Source organism: Myxine glutinosa, chromosome 1 (assembly GCF_964187855.1).
Source record: "Myxine glutinosa chromosome 1, kmMyxGlut1.1, whole genome shotgun sequence".
Lineage (NCBI taxonomy): Eukaryota > Metazoa > Chordata > Myxini > Myxiniformes > Myxinidae > Myxine > Myxine glutinosa.
Genome location: NC_136261.1, coordinates 411,177,218 through 411,203,375, shown reverse-complemented (window position 1 = coordinate 411,203,375; position 26,158 = coordinate 411,177,218). Strand labels below are relative to the sequence as shown.

Genomic DNA, 26,158 nt, shown 5'->3' with positions numbered 1-26,158 from the left:
GCTGTTCCTTCGCCAGCTGCCTCACCCGGTACGCCTCGCCCTGGCTGGCACGTTGATCACGGATTCCCGCGCCCTCGCCAGGGAAGCCGATAAGATCACCTCGGCGGGCCAGCACATCGGCGCGGTTACCTGGAGCCCGCCGCCGTCCGAGGCGACGCCCACGACGCCCGAGCGCCCTGCGCAGTTGGAGGCCAAACTACCGGTGCAACTGGTGGCCGCCATGCCGCACCGCCCGCTTCCGACACGACGGCCGGGGCCTCCACCTGACCGGGCGTGGTGTTATTACCACGCCAGGTTCGGACACAAGGCTCGGACGTGCCGGCCCCCGTGCACTTTCGGCAGGTCGGGAAACAGCCGGGCCAGCGTTCATTCCCAGCCATGAGCGCCGGCCACTCGGGAAACTTGCTGTTTATTCGGGACAAAGCGTCTGGGCGGTGTTTCCTGTGTGACACCGGTGACCAACTGAGCGTCATACCCGCCTCCGGGCAGGACAGGCGGGACGCCGTTTGCGGCCCCTCTTTGGTCGCTGCTAATGGCTCGGCCATACGCACTTTCGGCCCACGCGTCGTCACCCTCTGCTTCGGCAGCCAGCGTTTTCAATGGACTTTTGTTGCCGCCAGCGTCCCCGTGGCTTTGCTGGGCGCCGACTTCCTCTGCACGCACGGGCTGCTGGTCGACGTCAAACGACGTCGCCTTGTCCACGCCGAGACCTTCAGCTCCCTGGCGTGCACAATGAGCAGCTCTGCGCCGACCGAACTGGCATGCGCCCTCCCGGCAGCGAACGAGTTCGCTCGCCTGCTCGCGGAATTCCCGGCCCTCACGCGGCCGACGTTTTCGGCCGTCGCGGTGCGGCACGGGATCGAGCACCACATACCCACTACAGGCCTGCCGGTCTACGCCAGGGCCCGCTGCCTCGACCCGGCCAAGCTCGCCGTGGCGAAGGCCGAGTTCGACGCATTGGAGCACCTCGGCATCATGCGGCGCTCCGATAGCGAGTGGGCCTCGCCACTGCACATCGTGCTGAAGCCGGGGGGTGGATGGCGCCCATGTGGCGACTACCGCCGTCTCAACGATGCTACCACCCCCGACAGGTACCCGATCCCGCATATTCAGGACTTTTCCGCCCATTTGGCGGGACGGGTCATCTTTTCGAAAATTGACCTGATACGGGGCTACCACCAGGTACCTGTCCGGGCGGCCGACGTCCCGAAGACGGCCGTCATCACGCCGTTCGGCATGTTCGAATTTTTGCGGATGCCATTTGGCCTCAAGAACGTGGCCCAGGTGTTCCAGCACTTGATGGACGGCATGCTGCGTGACCTGCCGTTTCTTTTCGTCTATCTGGACGATATCCTCATCGCCAGCACGTCCCGCGCCGAGCACCTCCTCCACCTCCGAACACTGTTCGGTCGCCTCAGCGAGCACGGCTTAATTGTCAACCCGGTCAAATGCCACTTCGGCGCGACGACCGTTGACTTTTTGGGCCACCGCATCACCAAGACCGGGGCCGTGCCACTGCCGACCAAGGTCGAGGCCATCACCACGTTCCCGCGTCCCCGTTCCATCAAGGCCCTCCAAGAGTTCCTCGGCATGGTGAATTTTTATCACCGATTCGTGCCCCGCGCTGCTCAGCTCATGCGGCCCCTATACGAGGCCCTCCGGGGCAAGCCGGCCAAGCATGACATTGTTTGGTCCGCGGCCATGGACGCGGCCTTCGCCAGCGCCAAACGGGCCCTCACCGGTGCAACGCTGCTGGCTCACCAGGTGCTCAACGCGCCCATCGCCCTCACTACGGACGCCTCCAACTACGCGGTGGGCGCCGTCCATGAGCAATGGGTGGACGGGGTTTGGCAGCCACTCGCTTTTTTCAGCCGGCAACTCCGGCCGAATGAGTTAAACTACAGCACGTTCGACCGTGAGCTGCTCGGGCTATTCCTGGCCGTTCGCCATTTCCGACACCTCCTGGAGGGCCGCCCGTTCACGGCTTTCGTCGACCACAAGCCGTTGGTCTACGCAATGGCTAAGGTCACGGAGCCGTGGTCGGCCCGCCAGCAGCGCCACCTCTCCGCCGTGTCGGAGTTCACCACGGACATCCGGCACGTCGCCGGCAAAAACAACGCCGTGGCCGACTGTCTTTCTCAGGCCAGCGCGAACGCGGTCCACCTCGGCGTAGACTTCGCGCTCATGGCGGCCGACCAGACCACCGACGCCTCGGTGCAGGCACTCCGTGCGGCGGACACGGGCCTCCGCCTGGCCGACATTCCCTTCGCGGGCACCGTCCTGCTCTGCGACGTCTCCCAGGGCCAGCCTCGCCCCATCGTGCCCGTTTCCTGGCAGCGCCGCATCTTCGCCTCCATCCACGGCCTTTCTCACCCGGGCCGGAAAGCTTCTCAGAAGCTGGTGTCGGCGCGTTTCATCTGGCACGGCCTTCGACGAAACATCCGCGACTGGGCCAACGCCTGCACGGCCTGCCAGCGGGTCAAGGTCCACCGCCACACCCAGGCCCTGCTGGCACCTTTCGCCGTGCCTGAACGGCGTTTCGACCATGTCCACGTGGACCTGGTGGGTCCCCTGCCCCCCTCGCGGGGGTTCACCCACCTGCTCACCATGGTGGACAGGACCACCAGGTGGCCGGAGGCCGTGCCCCTCACCTCCACCACCACCGCCGACGTGGTGCAGGCATTCATCGCCACCTGGGTCGCGTGCTTCGGCGCACCAGTGGACGTCTCGTCCGACCACGGCCCACAGTTAACGTCTGAGCTTTGGGGCGCGGTCGCCCGTTCGTTGGGGGTCACGCTGCACCGCACCATTGCCTACCACCCCCAAGCCAATGGGTTGTGCGAGCGGTTTCACTGCTCCATGAAGGCCGCACTCATGGCCGGCCTTCAGGACGACGGTTGGGCCGACCGGCTGCCGTGGGTCCTTTTGGGCCTTCGCACAGCCCCCAAGGAAGACCTCCAGGTGTCCGCCGCTGGGCTCGTCTACGGCCAGCCGCTCCGCGTCCCGGGCGAATTCGTGCCCGACGCTACCAGTCCCTGGTCCGCCGCTCGCCAGCGCTCGGACCTCCAGGAGGCCGCCCGACGATTTGCCCCCGTGCCGACGTCCCGCCACGGTGGCCCCCAGTCCTACGTCCCCCCCGGCGCTTCGCACAGCGGAGTACGTCTTTGTGCGTCATGACGTGCACCGGGGGCCACTCCGGCCGCCGTACGACGAGCCCTTCCGGGTCCTGCGACGGGGCGACAAGTCTTTCATCGTCGACTTCGGCGGCCGGCCGGACCGGATTTCTGTGGACCGCCTCAATCCGGCGCACATGGACATCGACCGACCACCACGGTTGGCCCTTCCTCCGCGGCGAGGCCACCCCCCGTCCACAGTTCCCCCCGCTCGACCACCCACCACCACGTCGGACCCCTCCCCACGACCCTCCAGGGGTCGCTTTGGCCGGGTCATCCGGACTCCCCTTAAATTGACCCTGCCGGTGCAGGTCGATTCTGGAGGGGCGTGTGTAGCGGTTACCGCTGGATGCACACAATCGCCTTGCACCGGCCAGAACATGGCCAGACGTGCCTCTCCCGGGCATGCCCGGACTCACTGTTCCCGGGCACGCCCGAACCTCCCGGGCACGCCCGGTCTCGTCTTTCCCGGGCATGCCCGCTCTCGTCTTTCCAGGGCTCGCCGAGAGCGTCCGGGCATGCCCGCTATCGCCTTTTCAGGGCTCGCCCATAGCGTCCGGGCATGCCCGCTATCGCCTTTCCAGGGCTCGCCCAGAGCGTCCGGGCATGCCCGCTATCGCCTTTCCAGGGCTCGCCCAGAGCGTCCGGGCATGCCCGCTCTCGCCTTTCCAGTGCTCGTCCTGAGCGCCCGGGCACGCCCAGCCTCGACTTGCCAGGCCGCAGCCAAACACGCCCGGGCAGGTCCAGACTCGCCTTTCCAAGGCTCGCCCTTGACACCCGGGCATGCCCGGTATAGCTTTTGCCGGGCAAACTTCCCGACATGAATGTGTATATATATTGCTGCCCGATAAACGGGCTTTTGGCAGAATACCTGAGCTGTTTTGTTTCAATAAAGCAACTCGGACGAATTCCGTCTTTGGTCGCGTCAATTCTTTCGACTCGCGTTGGAGCGCAGCTCCTTCAAGTCCGTATATGAACAACGATCGCCGACACCGGCACAAATGCATGCTCTGGATTGTCCACTCAGTGGTGGCACTCAGTAGAGCGCATACCACCGCCAGGTGGATATTTTATGATTCGTATCCACTGATAGGCTGGATCTGGATCCGACATGAACCAAAATCGAATCAGCTTGTTCTTGTCATCTAAACAACTCATTTAACCAACTCGTACACAACTTTTTGAAATATGCTATATTGTGGCGGACACGAAAGCACTGACGTGGTGACATCACCCCGCACACCAAGTGGGGATGGGCCACGCCAGGGAGAGAGGCGTGGCCTCACGATATACATGGGGCGCGCAGCCTTGAGCAGCTTAGTGCTGCAGTTTGAGTACTTTCAATAAAGACTTTTATGAACCGCGTTGTCCGCTTGCTCTTTGCGTAAGCATTAGCGCGCGCAGCATCGCGCTTCATATGGTGACCTCGACGTTGGATCTGCCGTTGCGATCCTTCCGAACACGACGCCATTGCAATGGCACACGACAAGGTAATGTCGATTAAACTTCCCGAATTTTGGGAGGCCCAGGCCGAAGTCTGGTTCGTTCAAGCCGAAGCCCAATTTCAGCTTCGGCGCCTCACCGGCGACGACACGCGCTATTGCCACGTCGTCGCCTCCCTCGGGCCCGGCACGGCCGCTCGAGTTGTGTCCGTCCTTCGCCACCCAACGGACGGCCACAAGTACGAGGCACTCAAGCGGCTACTCCTAGCCACGTTCGGCCTCACGGACGACGCACGGGCCGACCGCCTCCTGGATCTCCCCGAGCTCGGCGACACGTGCCCGTCGGACCGAATGGACCACTGTTGGGCGACGAAGCCCCCGGTTCTCTATTCCGGGTGCTTTTCCGTCGCCAACTTCCAGCGCAGGTTTGCCTTGCGTTGGCCGGGACCGGGCTAACGGAACCCCGAGCATTGGCAGCCGAGGCGGACAGGTACTTCGCGGCTTCGGATACGCGGGCGAGAGTCGGTGCGGCCGTCACGAACCTCGAGGCTGATGATGCTGATCCACAGCATCAGCTTACACAGCATACGCAGCATGCTGATACACCCCTCGTGACCGCCGCCACGCCCCGCCCACCGCCGCGGCGAAAACCGCCACTGCGGGGAAAACCGCCAACTCCACCGGCCTGGCAGAGCCAGCCACACTCCTCCAGCTCCACCACCTGGTGCTGGTTCCACGCCAAGTTTGGCCATGAGGCTCGGCAATGTCATCCGCCATGCTCCTTCAACAGGTCGTGAAATGCCCGGGCCGGCGCTCAATAGTGGCGATGAGCGCCGGCCGTTCGAGCAGCCTGCTGTTCATAACGGACACCTTATCCGGGCGCCGTTACCTGTGCGACACGGGAGCGCAGGTGAGTGTCATTCCCGCCGGTACATCAGACAAGCACGCCGCGGGCGGGGGCCCCGCGCTGCTTGCCGCGAACGGGACGCTCATCCGTACATACGGCAAACGCTGCCTCTCTCTGCGGGTCGGAGGGCAGGTTTTCCGATGGACGTTTGTCACCGCCGACGTGCCCATGGCACTGCTTGGCGTGGACTTCCTGTGCGCAAATGGGCTCCTGGTCGATGTAAAGCGCCGACTTCTTGTCCAGGCCGAGACGTTCAGCTCGCTCAATTGTGCGCTGCCCAGCTCGTCGAGCAGCTCAACGAGCGGCTTGCCAAGCGTCTTGCCGAACGGTTCGGTTCCGGCCACGTTGGTCTGTACGCTTCCGGCAGCGGACGCATTCACCCGCCTCCTCGCCGGCTTCCCGGCCCTCAGGCGGCCCACCTTCTCGGCGGGGGCCGTCAAGCACAGGGTGGCCCATCACATCCCCACCGTCGGGCCACCGGTCTATGCCCAGGCACGCCGCCTCGAGCCGACGAAGGTGGCGGTGGCAAAAGCGGGGTTCGCTACCCTGGAGCGACTCGGCATCGTTCGGCGCTCAGAGAGCGCTTGGGCATCGCCGCTGCACATCGTGCCGAAGCCCGGCGGGGGATGGCGACCGTGCGGGGACTATCGCCGTCTCAATGACGCCACCACTCCCGACCGCTACCCCGTCCCCCACATTCAGGACTTTTCCGCCCGTTTGGGGGGCATGTCCTTCTTCTCGAAGGTGGACCTCATACGCGGCTACCATCAGGCCCCCGTCAGGCCGGAGGACGTCCTGAAGACGGCAGTCATCATGCCATTCGGACTCTTCAAGTTCCTGCGGATGCCCTTCGGTCTGAAGAATGCGGCTCAGGCGTTCCAGCGACTGATGGACAGCGTCCTGCGCGACTTGGATTTTGTCTACGTCTACCTGGACGATATCCTCGTCGCCAGCGCGTCCCGCGAAGAGCACCTACGCCACCTCCGCACGCTCTTCGAATGCCTGGGCCAGCATGGCCTGATTGTGAACCCCGCAAAGTGCTGGTTCGGCGCCGCCATAATCGATTTTCTGGGGCACCGTGTCACCAGGCACGGAGCTGTCCCCCTGCCGGCCAAGGTGGAGGTGGTGAAGTGGTTGGTTTCCGCGCCCCCACACGATCAGAGGGCTGCAGGTGTTCCTGGGCATGGTGAACTTTTACCATCGGTTCCTGCCCCGTATCGCCCAGCTCCTGCGCCCCCTGCATGAAGCTCTCCGAGGTAAGCCGGGCAAAGGTGACGTTACCTGGACCGAGCAGATGGACACGGCGTTCACAGGCACGAGGCTCGCCTTGGCTAACGCCACCATGCTCACGCACCCGGCGCCCAATGCACCGATCGCCCTCACCACCGACGCCTCGGACTATGCGGTGGGTGCGGTGCACGAGCAATGGGTGCGTGGAGCTTGGCAGCCGCTGGCGTTCTTTAGCCGGCAGCTTCACCCGCCCGAACGCCATTACAGTACCTTCGACCGCGAGTTGCTCGGGCTTCACTTGGCGGTCAGGCACTTCCGCCATCTGCTCGAGGGCCGTGCGTTCACGGCCTTCGTCGACCACAAGTCGCTGATCTTCGCGATGGGCAAGGTCACCGAGCCGTGGTCGGCCCGGCAGCAGCGTCACCTCTCGGACGTGTCCGAGTACACGACGGACATCCGGCACGTCACGGGGAAGGACAACCCGGTGGCGGATTGCCTTTCCCGGGCCGTCGCCCATGCAGTCCACCTCGGCATCGACTATGCCCGGATGGCAGCGGACCAGGCCGCTGACCCCGACGTCCAGGCCTTGCAGACCGCCGTCACGGGCCTCCGCGTCACCGAGGTGCCATTTGACGGCGCGGGCGCGGCCCTCTTGTGCGACGTCTCCCTCGGGCGTCCTCGCCCCATCGTGCCCGCGGGCTGGCAGCGCCAGGTGTTTGACGCCATCCATGGCCTGTCCCACCCGGGCGCGAGGGCCTCCCAAAGGTTGATCGCCGACAAGTTCGTCTGGCATGGCCTCCGGAAGGCCGTCCGTGGCTGGGCCAGGACGTGCCTCGCGTGCCAGCGCGCCAAGGTGCACCGGCACACCCAGGCCCCGTTGGCCCCGTTCACGGTGCCGGAACGCCGGTTTGACCACGTCCACGTGGACCTGGTGGGACCTCTGCCCCCCCTGGGCAGACCGCACCACCTCACCACCACCACCACGGTCATCCGTTTGCCCCGCAAACTGACCCTTCAGGTGCGCGGGGATTCTGGGGGGGCGCGTGTGGCGGACACGAAAGCACTGACGTGGTGACATCACCCCGTGGGTTTCACCCACGTCCTCACCATGGTGGACCGCACCACCCGGTGGCCGGAGGCCGTGCCCTTGGCGTCGACGACGGCGGCCGATGTCGCGCAGGCTTTCATCGCCACCTGGGTCGCCCGGTGCGGCGCCCCCTCAGACATCTCGTCTGACCGCGGCCTCCAGTTCACCTCGGAGCTCTGGGGGGCAGTCACGCAGGGGCTCGGGGTCCGGCTGCACTGAACCACGGCCTACCACCCCCAGGCTAACGGCCTGTGTGAGCGATTTCACCGCTCATTGAAGGCCGCGCTCCGGGCCACCCTCCGCGACGGCGGCTGGGTCGACAGGCTCCCCTGGGTCCTGCTGGGCCTCTGGACGGCGCCCAAGGAGGACCTGCGTGCATCCGCAGCAGAGTTGGTCTTCGGGCAACCGCTGCGGGTGCAGGGCGAGTTCCTCCCCGACTCCACGGCACCATGGTCCGCGGCACAGCAGCGCTCCGCTCTGCAAGAGACCGCCCAGAGGTTCGCTCCAGTGCCAACGGCATGCCACGGGCACCCACCGACGCACGTCGCCCCGGAGCTTCGCACGGCGGAGTACGTCTTCGTCCGCCACGATGCCCACCGGACACCACTGTGGCCCCCGTACGACGGGCCTTTCCACGTGCTGGAGACCGGGGCGAAGCACTTCACCCTGGACATCGGCGGTACTCCTGACCACGTTTCTGTAGACCGCCTCAAGCCGGCCCACCTCGACGTGGACCATCCACCGCCAGTGGCTCGACCCCCGCGTCGGGGCCGCCCCCCTGCGGGCGGACCCCCGGCACCGCCCAGCCCCCCCACCGCCACGCCGCCCCCCGGTCCTGCAGACGGAGGCATCCCAGATGGCATCCCTGCACCCAGACGCCGCCAGTCGCCAGGGGGCGTTTTGGCCGGGTCATCCATTTGCCCCGCAAACTGACCCTTCAGGTGCGCGGGGATTCTGGGGGGGCGCGTGTGGCGGACACGAAAGCACTGACGTGGTGACATCACCCCGCACACCAAGTGGGGATGGGCCACGCCAGGGAGAGAGGCGTGGCCTCACGATATACACGGGGCGCGCAGCCTTGAGCAGCTTAGTGCTGCAGTTTGAGTACTTTCAATAAAGACTCTTTTATGAACCGCGTTGTCCGCTTGCTCTTTGCGTAAGCATTAGCGCGCGCAGCATCGCGCTTCAATATATCGTTTTAGGGCCCCATCTCTCAATGGTCATGAATCGCTTAATAAATTAAAAATTCCCGTATCCGGATCCGGATTCGAATCCGCACCAAAATTGAATCAATTCATCCTCGTCATATACCTAACCTGGTCACCAAGTTTCGTCCGAATCCATCCACAACTTTTTGAGATATCCTGTTCATAGACAAACAGACCGGCAGTGGTGAAAACACAACCTCCATCCACCTTTGGTGGTGGAGGGAAAGAAAGCGCGCCAAATGGTAAACCTTTTATAGAACTCCTTTTTATGGCTCTCTAATGATCGATCCCCTCCGAACCCCCACCATTACCCTACTCTGTTTCCTTCTCACCCCTTTGATCCTCCGTCACAGTTTACCCTAAAATACACGCCCTAAAATGAAAGATCCTTTTTATAATCTCCGACACTCCATCCCTTGGCACAGCCTTTACCTGGCAGCCGTTACCTGGCACTCCGGCACGCACACTGCAGCACTGTTAGCCTGTTCATGGCCATGCCCGTGGAACATCCACGGAAGGGAGGATGTGGCGTATGGATAGAGTGTACCATTATGGATGGCATAGGGGCTTTCCTTGTCCGAGTAAGAGTTAGGAAGAAAGATGAGAATGAAGAGTGCATCTATGAACAACGTATTTATTGCAATCTACTTAAATGACAACGCTACGATATACTTTTGAAAAATGAATGGATTCGTAATAGGAATCGGCATAGCGCCATTCTGGGAGTGTTACGTCTCGCCACCTGCTACACCTCTCTGAGTTACGAGGATTTATGCAACGCACCCCGAGTATCGCAACGTCATTCCATTTAACTTTATTAAAATGACGATAAAGACGTTTCCTTATATATCCTAATTTAAAATGTTCAAGGGAATAAAAAGACCATTTGGTTCACACCACCCATCACACCACTCGACTGTCGAATCAGCGGACGGCTCGCATCGCCTTCGCCCAGCAGACGCCAATACGATGGTGTCGTAAGATGGCATCGTATCGGCCGATAATCGGATGCTTTTGGGTCCCAAAGTCGGCGAACTCAGATTTTTCGAGTATGGCTGTACGTGATAAACAAAGAGCGCGGTTCGTAGATGGAAAATGCATTAGTGCCGTGGGCATCGGGTCACTGGGTGCGGCATAAAAGGGATAACAAAGTCGAGTCCTTACGGTATTATTATATAGATTATGGGTATTTGGGGTCTTTTGAGGTCTTGGTGGACCGAAAGGGTCATCAAAAGTCTAAGGAGTCTCAGCAGTCTAAAGGGTCAAAAGGTATATTCCAACAGTGCATAATAAATAGACGTACGTAATTAATAGATGGGATGCCGCCGATGTCCAGACAGTACATAATTAATAGATATACGTGGTATAGTCACAGGGTTTCACCGCCTCTCGGATTCACAAAGCGTGTTTTTCCGTTCTACACCATCAGTCCATCATTGGTCTTTAAATGTTGGAAATGGATGATTCGGGGTTTCAATCCCAAACAGATCCACTAACGTTACATTGAGGTTTCTGGTGCGGTCATACTAAACACCGTTCAGAGACGCCCGGGAAACGTTTTTAGCGAATGAACACTTTTTTAGCAGTCGGAACTGCTGATATTCTCAATTCTGCTGTTTAAATTTTGAAAATCTGTTCAAATTAAGAGTTTGTGGAGCATATCACATTGAGCGGAAATTAAATAAAGGCACGAACACCACCCAGAGACGTCCGGGTATGCCATGTCTGGACTCTCTATGTACAGGGACCAACATCCTCCTAACCCCACCACCCCCATCCACTGCTCTCTCCACCTTCATACAGCTCTCTGGGCGTCTCCGGACGTTTCCGGGCATCTCCGGACATCCCCGGGTGGTGCTTAGTATGACCCTTCTGGTACCCCATGATTTATTATTCTTCAAACTTCACCATCACATTTCACTCTTGCCTTCAATTCATTTATCATGGTCTACGAACATATCCATCACCGGATCTGAGTTTAGATTCTTCGTTCCTTCTCACATTGACTAACCTTCACGACAATAGAATGAAACAATGGATGTTCAGATTTTTTTTTTATACCTGGGCTAAACTTCATAATAGCCGGCGAAGCCGGTGTTGTGAATAAACGCGTACGTATTATGTTGAAAACCAGATTATGCTGGATCCTTTGAGAATTCCAAGCTTTGACGCACCAAATCGCTCAATGGAGGCCGCCATCTTGCGGATGCGGAAGTATGCATAACAAATTGAAAAAAATTCAATTGGAGTTTGTTTCACCCGTCTTTTTTTGATTCACAATCTTATGCACCTCTAATTTGTAATTAAAATACTTTAAGACCAACCTCGTTCCCCAGGCCCACACGGGCCCTGGTTATCTTCAACGAAAATCGTCACCAAACACCGGAACCAATGAGATTCGAGCATTTGGAAAAATATTTCAAAAACCAACTCAGTCAATGGAGGCCGCCATCTTCCGGATGCGGAAGTTTGCATAAAAAAATTGCGAAAAAGTTCAATAGGCGTTTGTTTCACCCGTCTTTGTTTGATTCACAATCTTATGCACCTCTAATTTGTAATTAAAATACTTTAAGACCAACCTCGTTCCCCAGGCCCACACGGGCCCTGGTTATCTTCAACGAAAATCGTCACCAATTACCGGAACCAATGAGATTCGAGCATTTGAAAAAATATTTCAAAAAAGCTTTTTACCGCGTTTCGGACGCTGAAAACGGCGTCAAATATTCTAAAATTGACGAAGAATTATTTTTTAGAAATCTCGCGGCCGTAGGGGATAGTTTTTCACGGCTGGAAATATCCAAAGTTGAGACGGAATTCACCGAATTAATCAAGAAGGAAATTTTCTAAATTGTAATCTCATCCAGAATGCAAATGGTGTCATTTTGAACTAGGTACGGTACCTACTACACCTGCCTACTACCAACTACCTAACCTACTGATGCCATAGTGATGGGTAAAATAGTGGCAAGAGGCTTTGGCTTCGCCGGCTCATTGCGGCTTTGCAGTAGCGTCATATTAGAGCTCACACACACACACACACACACACACACACACACACACACACACACACGGACATACTAACGAGACAAACACTCAACGCAGCCACTGAGCTTGGGGGAAGCGTCGTAACCACCGTCACTTCCAGGGATACTCTGGGTTACCCAGGGACGTCATAACAATGGCGCTGCTTTTCTCACCGTACTCAGTGGGGCATTTTCTCAAGAGGAATTTTCTCCTCCTTTCTCCTCTCCATGGATGCCATCCGAATGGGCATTGTCCGTGCTCTATTCCTTTCAAGTAAGAAAGCAGCACATACCATTTTTGAAGTCTTTGGTGTGGCTTGAACCATTACAAACCAGATGGGTGTTTGTTTGGAGACACCCTCTCCCTACTGGAGCTCACCCGCCCTTTGCCAGAGCATCCGCCAGAATGATTTATGTGAAGCCGTTTATCCTTCATTTGAAGTTGTTTATCATTCATTGTGCCTCATTCCACTTCATTCACCCCAATGATCCACGACAAAGGAATGGCCATAACTTCCCATCTCTGAACACAAGTAATTCACAAAGTTCAACAAAAGACCAAGATTGGTAAATGCATGTCTGAGAAATGGTTGAAGACTTGTTCAACATCGGGTTTTTTGATGGTCTTTTGTAAAATGGCCGCTAGTCGGCCATCTTTGATTGCACCATGAAACAAGAGGCCATATTTGAAAAGGATGCATTGTGTTTTTTCCAAGTATGAACAAAATCCGTCCATACATGTCCGAGATATGGTTGCGGATGCACCCTGTTTCGGACTAAATCCGGGGATAATAATGGGGGTAAAGGTTGCCCTGGAGAACATTAGGTGCACAATAAGGGGTTATGACATCAATATGTTTTTATTTTCCCAAAACAAATCCCATTCCCACTCACCTGAGGGTTCGTAACTTTGTTTGGGATTTCAGACCTTCCATCAACCCCTCCAGTCCCTCATCACCGATGGGATTCAAACTCAAACTATAAGTAAAGGAGGGAAAGAGAAAAACCCTGAGGTTATCATTCCATTGACAACATGGATAACTTTGGGAATACTTTCACCATTTCAATAGTTATGTTTTCAACAGTTATGTCCCAATGAGGGAGTTTCGTTCACAATGGTCCATAAAGGCTTCTTCGTTCATTACGAGGTGTCGTGGTGAAGAAGCTTCAATCCCAATGGGCCGCGAAGACTTTGTTCAAAACAAAGAACATGGTGGTTTTGAACTGATTCATTTTTCTGATAAGCATTTACTTGTAAACTTTACAGCCACGACTTTAAAGTATTAAGGAGAGCAGCGAGAGGGGACATAACGAAGGGAAGGGGAGGAAGAGAAAACGGAGGGAGTCAGTGGGGTGCAGGTAGGGATGAGTGCCTCAACGGTGGGGAAGACGAGTCAAATTATGGAATTATAACCCAGTCAGTCCCGCTCCATAAACAATAATATAATTATGAGATTATGACCCAGGCCCTCTCCATGGACAATAATAATAATTATGGGATTTTGACCAGTCCCTCTCCATAGACAATTATATAATTATGGGATTATAACAGTCCCACTCCATAAACAATTATATAATTATGGGATTATAACCCAGTTCCTCTCCATAAACAATTATATAATTATGGGATTATAACACATTCCCTCTCCATAAACAATTATATAATTATGGGATTATAAACCAGTCAGTCCCGCTCCATAAACAATAATATAATTATGAGATTATGACCCAGTTCCTCTCCATGGACAATAATAATAATTATGGGATTATGACCAGTCCCTCTCCATGGACAATAATAATAATTATGGGATTATGACCAGTCCCTCTCCATAGACAATTATATAATTATGGGATTATAACAGTCCCACTCCATAAACAATTATATAATTATGTAATTATAACCCAGTTCCTCTCCATAAACAATTATATAATTATGGGATTATAACACATTCCCTCTCCATAAACAATTATATAATTATGGGATTATAAACCAGTCAGTCCCACTCCATAAACAATAATATAATTATGAGATTATGACCCAGTCCCTCTCCATGGACAATAATAATAATTATGGGATTATGACCCAGTCCCTCTCCATAGACAATAACAGAATTATGGGATTATAACCCAGTCAGTCCCTCTCCATAAACAATTATATAATTATGTATTGATAACCCAGTCCCTCTCCATAAACAATTATATAATCATGGGATTATAAACCAGTCCCTCTCCATAAACAACTATATAATTATGGGATTATAACCCACTCCCTCTCCATAAACAATTATATAATTATGGGATTATAACCCAGTCCCCCTCCATAAACAATTATATAATTATGGGATTATAACACAGTCCCTCTCCATAAACAATTATATAATTATGAGATTATAACAGTCCCTCTCCATAAACAATTATATAATTATGTAATTATAACCCAGTTCCTCTCCATAAGCAATTATATAATTATGGGATTATAACACATTCCCTCTCCATAAACAATTATATAATTATGGGATTATAAACCAGTCCCTCTCCATAAACAACTATATAATAATGGGATTATAACCCAGTCCCTCTCCATAAACAATTATATAATAATGGGATTATAACCCAGTCCCTCTCCAAAAACAATTATATAATTATGGGATTATAACCCAGTCCCTCTCCATAAACAATTATATAATTATGAGATCATAACCCAGTCCCTCTCCATGAACAATTATATAATTATGGGATTATAACCAAGTCCCTCTCCATAGACAATAATATAATTATGGGATTATAACCCAGTCCCTCTCCATAAACAATTATATAATTATGGGATTATAACCCAGTCCCTCTCCATGATCAATTATATAATTATGGGATTATAACCAAGTCCCTCTCCATAGACAATAATATAATTATGGGATTATAACCCAGTCCCTCTCCATAAACAATTATATAATTATGGGATTATAACCCAGTCCCTCTCCATGAACAATTATATAATTATGGGATTATAACCCAGTCCCTCTCCATGAACAATTATATAATTATGGGATTATAACCAAGTCCCTCTCCATAGACAATAATATAATTATGGGATTATAACCCAGTCCCTCTCCATAAACAATTATATAATTATGGGATTATAACCCAGTCCCTCTCCATGAACAATTATATAATTATGGGATTATAACCAAGTCCCTCTCCATAGACAATAATATAATTATGGGATTATAACCCAGTCCCTCTCCATAAACAATTATATAATTATGGTATTATAACCAAGTCCCTCTCCATAAACAATTATATAATGATGCGATTATAACCCAGTCCCTCTCCATAAACAATTCTATAATTATCGGATTATAACCCAGTTCCTCACCATAAACAATTATAAACAATGATAATTATATATGAACACAGGAAGTGTTGGATTTGTTTCCATGAAATCTCAAACTGAAAATGTCGTTTATAAACCTAGTGATGAGATTTCACAAAACCGTGTCCAGTGAAAGAGAAGAAGAAGAACAAAGATCCCAAAAACAGTTCAGGACTCACTCAATATCCTCCAAGTTGTTGATGTTCTTGAGGTCCCACAGGATAGGCCCAGACTTGGGGCTCAGTTTACATTTCCTCAACCTATGAAGAGATAAAAACTTCTGAGGAATGAAAAAATAACCATCAGTAAAAAGTTATTGATGAACGAGTTCATTAGAAGGTTCGTTATTGCAGGTTTAGAGATTATTCAATAATCGGAAAATGAACAGGTTGAAGGTCATGTGACTGACAATAATGCAAACTCGCTTTCCATGATACTGTTGCGGTTTTGAGAACCCACACAGGTAACATCATTAAAGGTTAAAGGTTGCACCCCATAGATAGGCCATATGCCACACGTAGGTCACCTTAGAACGTCAGTTATTTCATAGTATGTGTTTAGATAAGGCCATGTCCAGTAGTTGCATCTGCGTTGTGTAAAACAAATAAGAGTAGGCCCCATTCGTTCATTTTTGCAGCCTCCCTTCCATCGACGCCATTAAGCGCTAGCCAGTCTTTACATCGCCCTCGCCCTTTAGGTTGCCAGCAGCCGTCGCGAACTCGTTGGGCTTCCGCTCAAACCAGCCCAAAGCCCATGAGGTAAGGCCCGAAAAGGGGCAGAGCGCAAGGGTGGAGGTGTGGCCATGACAAGCAGCCATCAAGGCGGAGCCGGTAAGCCCTCACCAGCCAACCAGGGCTCGAGGGAGATCGCCTGACAGGATGTGGCTAGAGATTCGAGAGGGTTCGCTGGGCCTGGCAATATAACCCCTTGCACGAGGCCCCCACCTCAGTTATGAGGGGAGGACTGATTGTGAACGGAGTTATGATGGGAGAGGCGCCTGAACATTGTACCTGAGTTGTGAGAACGGACGCAACTGTGATCATTGTAATTGAGGTATGAGCCGGGGTCCTCTGTTGAAGAGTTGAGTGCGAGAGAGAGAGATGCGCTGTGGCAACCAGCTTTACAAAGGGCGAGCGCACGGCACGCATTGCCGAGGACTGCAGCGTGCAGAAGGACATTGGGGAAGGGGCGATTGGATCGATCATAGTAATACCGGGAGCGTGTGAAAAGGCGCCGGTACACATACGGGTATTACGTACGCCGTCTGATCGCCAGCTTACCTATCCCCCGCTATATAATTGTCTGTATTGCGCCTACGTCACAGGGAGAGCTGCCTGCCGTCTTTCACCATCTGCACGGTATGAGTCGGGGACCGGACGAGCTGTGGACCCTTGGACCCTCAGCCCGACCATCTTCAAACCCCGTGTGAGTGACCCTGAGAGTGAGTCTGAGAGTGAACGGGCCCGTGTCCAGGGAATAAGTATAAGACTGTTTTAAGGCTGCCCTGTGTATCTGCTTCTTCCTCTTCTCTGTACATTCTTCCGTTTCCTTCCTCTTCTTATTAGTGTACAAATTGTGAATAAATTGCCTGTTCTTCCTGGTTTTCCTCTTAATCCAATCGTCCCAGTCATTTCTCAATTGGGTAAGCGTGGCACGATTACAACCGCTTAGAATCGGGTTTAGTACCTGCTAACGGCCCAAATCGCGGCTCACTTCGCTCGGCATGTCCACTAACGCCGTGGTTCGGGCAGGAGTTATTTCCTCATTTCCAGTCAGCGTTAGTACTTCGGTAATAGGACCAAATTCGACCAACAACCCTATTTAACGCTGCCCGGGAAGGACGTTATAGCCCCCAGGATCGCGTCGGTCAGATAAAGGACAAGGGGATTAATCCCCCCTTGATAAGGGGAAGGCCTACGTCGGAGATCCGCAACAATACATTGTCCATGGGACTTTCAATCATGGAAACAGAAGTTTGTACAAAGGAGAAGTAAATAAATAAAACACCTAAAAGTTGGATTAATGGAGGGTGTGGGGTGTTAGGGTCAGGCTGGGGGGGGGGGGGTACGCAGTATAAAACAACTGGACACCACTCAGACCTTCAGAAAGGAAAACGGAATTTGAAAAAAGTGGATTTGGGGTGTATTAATGGGGGTAGAAAAAATCAAGGTTTTGGATGGGGGAAGATAAGAGATGGTGGTGAACAGCTGTTTTAAAGACCTGGAGGGAGGAGTGGCACTGAAGAGAGTGAGGGAGTTTGTTCCAGAGGTGGGAGAAAAGAGGAATCAAGGAGTGAAGGTTAATACAGTCTTGATTTTGGCAGTTTTACAATAAGAGGGTTTCTGGTCGATCTTGTGCGATCTGTAGGGGTATTTGGGGGACAGCATGAAGCCGAGCTAGGTGTGATGCAGGAGCACCAGCCCAGAGGGGAGAGCAGTATTCCATTGAGCTGCAGATGAAAGCCTTGTATGTGCAGAGGAGCTCAGGTGTGCTAAGGAAGGACTTCGCACAACGGAGGATGCCCAGTCGGCGACTGGCTTTGGAGGCTAGCTTGGAAATGTGTTTTTCCCACGAAAGATCATGGCAGATCGTGAGACCCAAAATCTTGAGTGACAGAACTTTTTGGAGACGATTGTTGAGAAATTACACAGGAGGGTTGTCCAGATGGTCTTTTGGAGAGACAATGTGAGAGTGTGAAAGGTTTGAATAAAATCGCAACATGCATGCTCAATAAATGTCTGTGGACATGTTGAAGTAACAAAATGGCCGCCAGTCGGCCATCTTGGAACTGATCTCAAAAGAAAATGACGCACATATGTAAACCATCATTCTTTATCTGTGTGCCAAGTTTGAACAACATTGGTAAATGCATGTCTAAGAAATGGTTGAGGACATGTTCAACATCGGGTTTTTTTACAACTAAAATGGCCGCCAGTCGGCCATCTTTGAACGCATTGCGAAACAATATGATGTGGACAAGTATACTTTCATGTATTGTATTTGCGCCAAGTATGAACAAAATCCATCGACACATCTCTGAGATATAGTTGCGGCCGGACGGACGGTCGAGACCCGATCCAGAAGGACTAAGTCCAGCGGGGGCTAATAATATTATAAACAATAACAACTACGTGTGTACAGGGAGAGGTGAAACAGGATACAGGGAGAGGTGAGGGATACAGGTGAGGATACAGGTGAGGATACAGGTGAGGTGAGGGAGAGGGATACAGGTGAGAGGGATACAGGGAGAGGTGAAAACATGCTTACAATGTAAAATGAGTAAAAGTATTCTGCCCTTTGTTAACATATTATAATACATAAGAATACATGATATTAGAATACATTTCTAAAGTTTGTTCTCAGTAAGGTTAGAGCTCCGTCCGGAACCTGAGCGCAGACACCCCCGAATAAGTTAACCTACCTCAGCGTGGACCCCTCTAGGCTTGGAACCCAAGCTACTGCCTCATCCCCCAATCCCATAACCTGTTTTTCCTTGTGACCCAATCAGGTACTGCCTTCAGAAAGTAGTCACCCACTTGACATTTTTCACATTTTGTTCTGTTACAGCCTGAATTTAAAATGGATTAAATTGAGATTTCGGTCATTGATCTACACGTAAGATACCCCATAATGTCAAAGTCGCATTTTTTTTCTTTTTTTTTTTTCAAAATTATTAAAAATGAAAAGCTCAAATGTCTCGAGTCAATAAGCATTCAATCCCTTTGCTATGATACTCCAAATTGAGCTCAGGTGCATCCAATTTCCTTTGATCATACTTGACATGACTCGACCACTTGATTGGAGTCCACCTGCGGCCAATTCAATTGATTGAACATTATTTAGAAAGAAACACACCTTTCTATATAAGGTCCCACAGTTGACAGCGCATATCAGAGCAGAAACTCGACCATGAAGTTCAAGGAACTGTCCGAGAACTCTGAGATTGAATTATGAGGAGGCAAAGATCTGGGGAAGGGTATAAAACACTTTCTTGAGTGTTGAAAGTTCCCAAGAGCATGGTGAGCTCCATCATTAGGAAATGGAAAGAGTGTGGAACTACCCAGACTCTACTTAGAGCTGGACATCCGACCAAACTGAGCAACCAGGCAAGAATGACCTTGGTGGGGAAGGTCACCAATAACCCATTGACCACTGTGACAGAACTACAGACTTCCTTGGCGAATATGGGAGAACCTGCCAGAAGGCCAACAGTCTATGCAGCACTTCATAAATCCAGGCTTTATGGGAGAGTGGCCAGAAGGAAGCCACTCCTGAGAAAAAGGCTCTTGACAGCACACCTGGAGTTTGCGAAAAGGCACGTGAAAGATTCTGAAGCATGAGGCAAAATATTATGTGGTATGACGAGACAAAAATTCAACTCTTTCTCCTGAATGCAAAGCGTAACGTCTGGTGAAACCCCAGTGCAGCTCATCACCAATACAACACCATCCCTACCTAGAGCATGGTGGTGGCACAATCATGCTATGGGGATGCTTTTCATCGGCAAGGACTGGGACACTTGAAAGGATTGAGGGAATAATGAATGGAGCCAAATACAGGTAAATCCTTGAGAAGAACCTGATTCAGGGTGCAAAACAGCTTAGACTGTGGTGAAGATTTATGTTCCAATAGGACAATGACCCTAAGAATACATCCAAAGCAACACTGGCACGGCTTCAGAACAAGCACATAAAAGTTATTGCGTGGTCCAGCCAAAGCCCAGACTTGAATCCCATGAATAATCTTTGGAAAGACTTGAAAATTGCTGTTCACTGACGCTCCCCATCCAATTTGTCAGAGCTTGAGCAAATCTGCAAAAAAGAATGGGAGGAACTCCCCAAATCCAGATGTGCAAAGCTTATACAGACATACCCAAGAAGACTCAAAGCTGTAATTGCTACCAAAGGTGCTTTTGTGAAGTATTGACTCAGAGGGCTGAATACTTATGTAAATTAGATATTTCTGTATTTCATTTTTAATCATTTTGGAAAATTTTCTTAAATAAAATTTCACTTTGATATTATGGGCTACTATGTGCAGATTAGTGACCAAAAAATCTCAATTTAATCTATTTTAAATTCAGGCTCTAATAACAAAATGTGAAAAAAGTCAAGGGGGTGAATACTTTCTGAAGACCCTGTACTTCAGGTGTCTGCACTCAAGCAAGTAACAGCGAACAATCAGTAAACCACACAGTTTGAAAAGGTTTTTCGTAAATTGTAAAACATCCAATGGAATTACACATGGGTACAAATCCAAAATCTATAACCAATCAGAAGAGAGATTCAAATCAAGACCGGGGTGTGTTCTGTTATCAATTCTCTTGCAGAGCGCTCACAAAATGGCTCAAGCACCCGCAGTGGCATTATTTTGCCTTTGATTTTGTAATATTGTTATGTTTGTGAGGGGCGTTAGAGATTACCTTAGAACAGATACAACTGTATGGAGTAGCATGGCCCGTATGCGAGTAGGTCACCAATCTTGATGTAATAAGTAGGGATACGTTAGCTTAAGGATTGTCTCTTTGAATGTCACTCTGTGGAGGGTGGTGCATTGTATTCAAATAAGGATTAAGTTAATTAAATGTGGATAGAAACCTCCTGTAGACCAAGGGTTCTCAACCTATTGCATCTCAAGGCCCACATGAGTACATGTCAAAAAGGTCAGGGGCACATAAGAAATAATGATAACAGGGTGCTATGAATGTACAGTTATATGTAGCTGTCTGCTGCAATGGAATAAATAAAATATAATAATAATAATAATAATAATAAGACATAAAATGTAATCGCCCCTTTCGTGGTTTAGTAATTTAGCAGTACAGAGTGAAAGACCGTCAGTCTTTGGTCGGATGACAAAATAAAATCTTCTGCATATATTTTTATATGCTCATGTATTGTCTTTGTGCCAAGTTTGAACAAAATTGGCCTGTACATCTCCGAGATATGGTTGCGGACGCACGGACGGATGGACGAGACCAAATACATATGCCCCCGTTTTGGATGTTTCGATCAACCAAATAGGGTCAATGGCGAAACAGCAAATACCAAATCCGCGAATGTCACGGGTGGCAAATCTCACGTCATTTCCTAATTCCCCTTTAAACTCAATCTCTCGATATTTTCATTCTAAACAGCATCATTCCAATCACAAATTAATACAATATAATTAATGTTACTTTTTTTCGTGAGGTAAATTTTATGAACACTCTGGAGGTAAATGAATAACCTGCCTCCTCAGATTGGTATGATTTCCGCAGACCACTAGGTTGTGCCTTGCGGCCCACTGATGGGCATTCATTCCTATCTCTGAACACAAGCAAATCACAAAGTTCAACTGAAGGTCAATAATGGAGGTCAAAGTTCACCGGAAGACCTTCAGGTACACAATCGGAGATTATTACGTCATAATGTTTTTATTCCCAAAACAAATCCCATTCCCACTCACCTGAGGATTCGTAACTTTGTTTGGGATTTCAGAACTTCCATCAACCCCTCGAGTCCCGCATCACCGATGAGATTCCAACCCAAACTGGGGGTAAAGGAGGTAACGAGAAAAAACCCGAGGTTATCATACCATTAACAACATGGAGAAATTTGGGAATACTTTGACCATTTTAATAGTTATGTTTATAAATCACATCAACACCAAATAATTATGGGATTATAACCCAGTCCCTCTCCATAAACAATTATATAATTATGGGATTATAACCCAGTCCCTCTCCATAAACAATTATATAATTATGGGATTATAACCCAGTCCCTCTCCATAAACAATTATATAATTGTGGGATTATAACCCAGTCCCTCTCCATAAACAATTGTATCATTATGGGATGAAACCCCAGTCCCTCTCCATAAACAATTATATAATTATGGGATTATAACCTAATCCCACTCAATAAACAATTATATAATTATGGGATTATAACCCAGTCCTTCTCCATAAACAATTATATAATTATGGGATTATAATCCAGTCCCTCTCCATAAACAATTATATAATTATGGGATTATAACCCAGTCCCTCTCCATAAACAATTGTATAATTATGGGATGAAACCCCAGTCCCTCTCCACACACAATTATATAATTATGTGATTATAACCTAGTCCCACTTCATAAACAATTATATAATTATGGGATTATAACCCAGTCCCTCTCAATAAACAATTATATAATCATGGGATTATAACCCAGTCCCTCTCCATAAACAATGATATAATTATGGGATTATAACCTAGTCCCACTTCATAAACAATTATGGGACTATAATCCAATCCCTCTCCATAAACAATTATATAATTATGTTATTATAACCCAGTCCCTCTCCATAAACAATTATATAGTTATGGGATTATAATCCAGTTCCTTTCCATCAACAATTCCTAGCTCAAAGGCAGGGCGACGTCGCAGTGTGACGAAGGCTTTCGGCACCCAGTGATGATGTCGTGCAGTGCCTGGATTTTGAATAGCAAGGGGCGGACAACAAAAACCTCAATAACAGTTCAGGACTCACTAAAGTTCCTCCAAGTTGTTGATGTTCTTCAGGTCCCTCAGGATCGGCCCAGACTTTGTGCTCAGGTCACATTCCTCCAACCTGAGGAGAGATAAGAACTCCAACGAGTGAAACAGAGAATCATCAGTAGAACGTTGTGGATAAACGGTTTATTCGAAGGTTCTTTGTTCCAGGTTAAGAGATAATTAAATAATCTGAAAATGAACAGGTTGAAAGGAAACGAAAGGGGGAAGGGTGTTGGGAAGGTTAGTTCTGCTGATTTCGTTTGCATTTGTTAAAGATGCCAGTTAGGTAGAAAACTGGATAAATCTACTTCCAACCATAGGTACCAGATCATTGCGATAGGAGGGTGGGGATAGGTAGAAGATTTGCATGGCTTACTTGATTTCGTGAGTAGAGAGAGAGAGAGAGAGAGAGAGAGAGAGAGAGAGAGAGAGAGAGAGAGAGAGAGACAGAGGAAGGTAGAGAGAAAAAGAGAGAGTGAGAGACTGACTTTTGAGGTCCTTTTATAATAAAAAATATAAAATGTGTGTGTACGTACAATTAACAAATCGACAATGCCAACATAACAGGAGAAAGGATGAAAGTGAGGAAAACAAGTGTGGAGAGTAAATCAGTTCATTTTAAGAACAAAAAATAAAACAAAAGAACAAAACAAGTACACATACATTCAAAGTACACCGCCCCCATGCCAAATAATTAAATATGCTGCAGCGCGGCATTGCCGGGGCGCCTCCGGCGCCCGGCAATACCGCAGTGGAGCTCATTGAGGCTGCATTGGGAGGGAGAGGTGTACACTAATTGATTGATTAATTGTATAATTAAAATCAATAAAAGATTATCACAAAATATTTTCATAATCAATTGGCTAATCGCATAACTAAACCACTAGTGCTTCATCCGAAGATGTATCTTTTAGAAATTTAATTAAATAAGTCATTTATAAAAAATTAAATAATTAATTGATTACTCAATAAATAATTAATCGATTAATCAATAAATAATTAATAGATGAAATGATTAATCAATAAATCAAAAATATCCTTGATAGCCACATCACTTGGTCACTCATGTCCAAATATTAGCTTCCCAGCTCAAAAGGTGCCTGAGATATTGGCCAAATGAGAAAGAAAATAAATAAATGATTAATAATGAAAATAAATAAATAATAATCATAAAAAAATTAAATTATTAATCAATTCGGTCAGAGAACACATAAACTACCACTATTTCATCAGAATCTGTAACTTTAAAAAAAAAAAATTTTTTGTCATTAATCGAATAATTAAATAATTAATCGATTAATTGATTAATTAATAAATCAAAAATATCCTTTGCAGCCAAATCACCTGGTCATTGGCATGTCCAAATGTCAGCTTCCTAACTCAAAAGGTGCCTGAGTTAATGGTCAGAAGAGAAAGGAAATTTGATTAATTTAATAAGTACTTAATTAATCGCTAATAATTAAATAACTCCTCAATTTATTGATTAATCAAAAAAAAAAAATACCGTTTTTGACAAAGGACTTGCTCACTACTGTGCCGAAATTTCAGCTTCCTCGCTCAAAGGATGGCTGAGATATCGCCCGGACAAACAAACAAACAAACAAACAAACAAGAAAGCAAGAAAACAAGAAACCAGAGTGAAAACTGAGTACTCTCTTTCAGCGTGCGTCACTGCCGAGCCCCCTTCGGTGCCCGGCAATGACGATTTGCAATGCCTGGAGATGGCATAGGAAAGGAGCGGTGTACAATATAGAAAGACTTGATTCTTTAACAAATGATATGCCAACAGTAATACTAATTCATTTCGACGAACTTCCCAGTCACTTTCAAAACATCATTTTTCCACAGAAAAAAGTACTACCATGGTCTTGGAGAAATTGAATTCAAGTTTTACCCTCGCAGATGCAGGCGCACTGAAAAACGACATGACATTGCATCGATGTGAGGGTTTAGCATCCGCTTCTCCTTTCTAGACAGGTATGTAGCAAGTTTACCTGTAGCTACAAATAACACCCCCTCCCCCCAACCCCTCCCAATTGCCGTGCCTCCTCCCCCCCAAGCCCTCTCCCTCCCACAGATCTCCCGATGTCCCTGTTCTATACTGTTGTGCTTGTGTGCTTCCCTCGCTTTCCCCATCTTTTCACCCACTCCATTTATCTTATGTTTTATGTGTCAGTTTGTCTTTTTGTGATTAATGTTATCTCTTACACGAGCCTCAATCTTGTATACCAAAAATAAATAAATAAATAGCAAAAAAAAAAGCTACAAATACACACGGTGGTTCATAGTTTGGTCGTGCTGACTTTTTTGTGAACCCAAAAATAAAGGAGATAAAAGTAAATGTGAAATTTATTTTGAGTGACACATAATTTAACCTTTTAAATAAAGGAAATATTTTTTCACAGCCAATAAAAAATTAAGTACATCCTCACTAAAAGATAAAAAGGGGCAGCACGCAGGTATTGGGGCCTGATAAACGTGTTTCCTGGGATGATACAGTGGGATACTGGAGACCTCTTCTTCTTTTGGTGAAAAGTTTGCTACACATGGATTCCCATTCAGGTTCAGCAGGGAGTAGCCTCTTCCAACATGTTCCTCCATTTAATGGAGAAACTTTCAACCTGTTACCCCATTTTACATAAACCCCATTTAATGGCGAAACACCGATAATTAGATGTACGCACGACATTTGGAATACATTTGCTCCTTGGGAGAAAAAATGATAACCAGTTTAGGGAAAAAAATGACTCGTTGAGTTCAACATGTGCGTTCTGAATCTAAAAGAAGCGTAATTGATGACCTTTTTGAATTACTTTCCTCCATATTGAACCAATTGTCCTCCTAAACTGAATTCCTGTTGCAGCTGCAATTTCTTCTCCAGATTTCCACCCTGCACAGGAGTTTTGTCATAGGTGCCACACTTTGGTTTTGGCTGCATCAATAAAATGTTGGCACAATGTTGGAAGATATCAGGAAGAGAGGATTGAAAAATAGAGGTTCAACTTCAAGCATTCTTGTGGAGTATGCATTCGCTTTGCGACTCACGGAAAGGCCTTTCCAGGCATTTAGAAGCCTCTGGCAAAAAAAATATGGGATGTGTTGATATAGTCACATGCTGGAGGTGGATCAAGAAGATTTCAAGACCAGAGCGGACCCTGCCCACTTCCTGAAAAATATTCTCAACATATAGTT

General features: G+C 49.3%; 1 protein-coding gene across 4 annotated transcripts in view; it reads right to left on the bottom strand.

Moving 5' to 3' along the window:
• Window positions 1-26,158, bottom strand: part of LOC137417681 (NACHT, LRR and PYD domains-containing protein 12-like) — a 229,634-nt gene that overhangs the window by 80,073 nt on the left and 123,403 nt on the right. For all 4 annotated transcript variants that reach the window (XM_078770500.1, XM_068103593.2, XM_068103584.2 and 1 more), the window contains 4 exons: window positions 22,962-23,042; window positions 21,888-21,971; window positions 15,620-15,700; window positions 12,965-13,048 (listed from right to left, as the gene is read on the bottom strand). In XM_078770500.1, coding sequence (XP_078626626.1) covers window positions 12,965-13,048; window positions 15,620-15,700; window positions 21,888-21,971; window positions 22,962-23,042 — 330 coding nt within the window. The remainder of the gene's footprint in view (window positions 1-12,964; window positions 13,049-15,619; window positions 15,701-21,887; window positions 21,972-22,961; window positions 23,043-26,158) is intronic.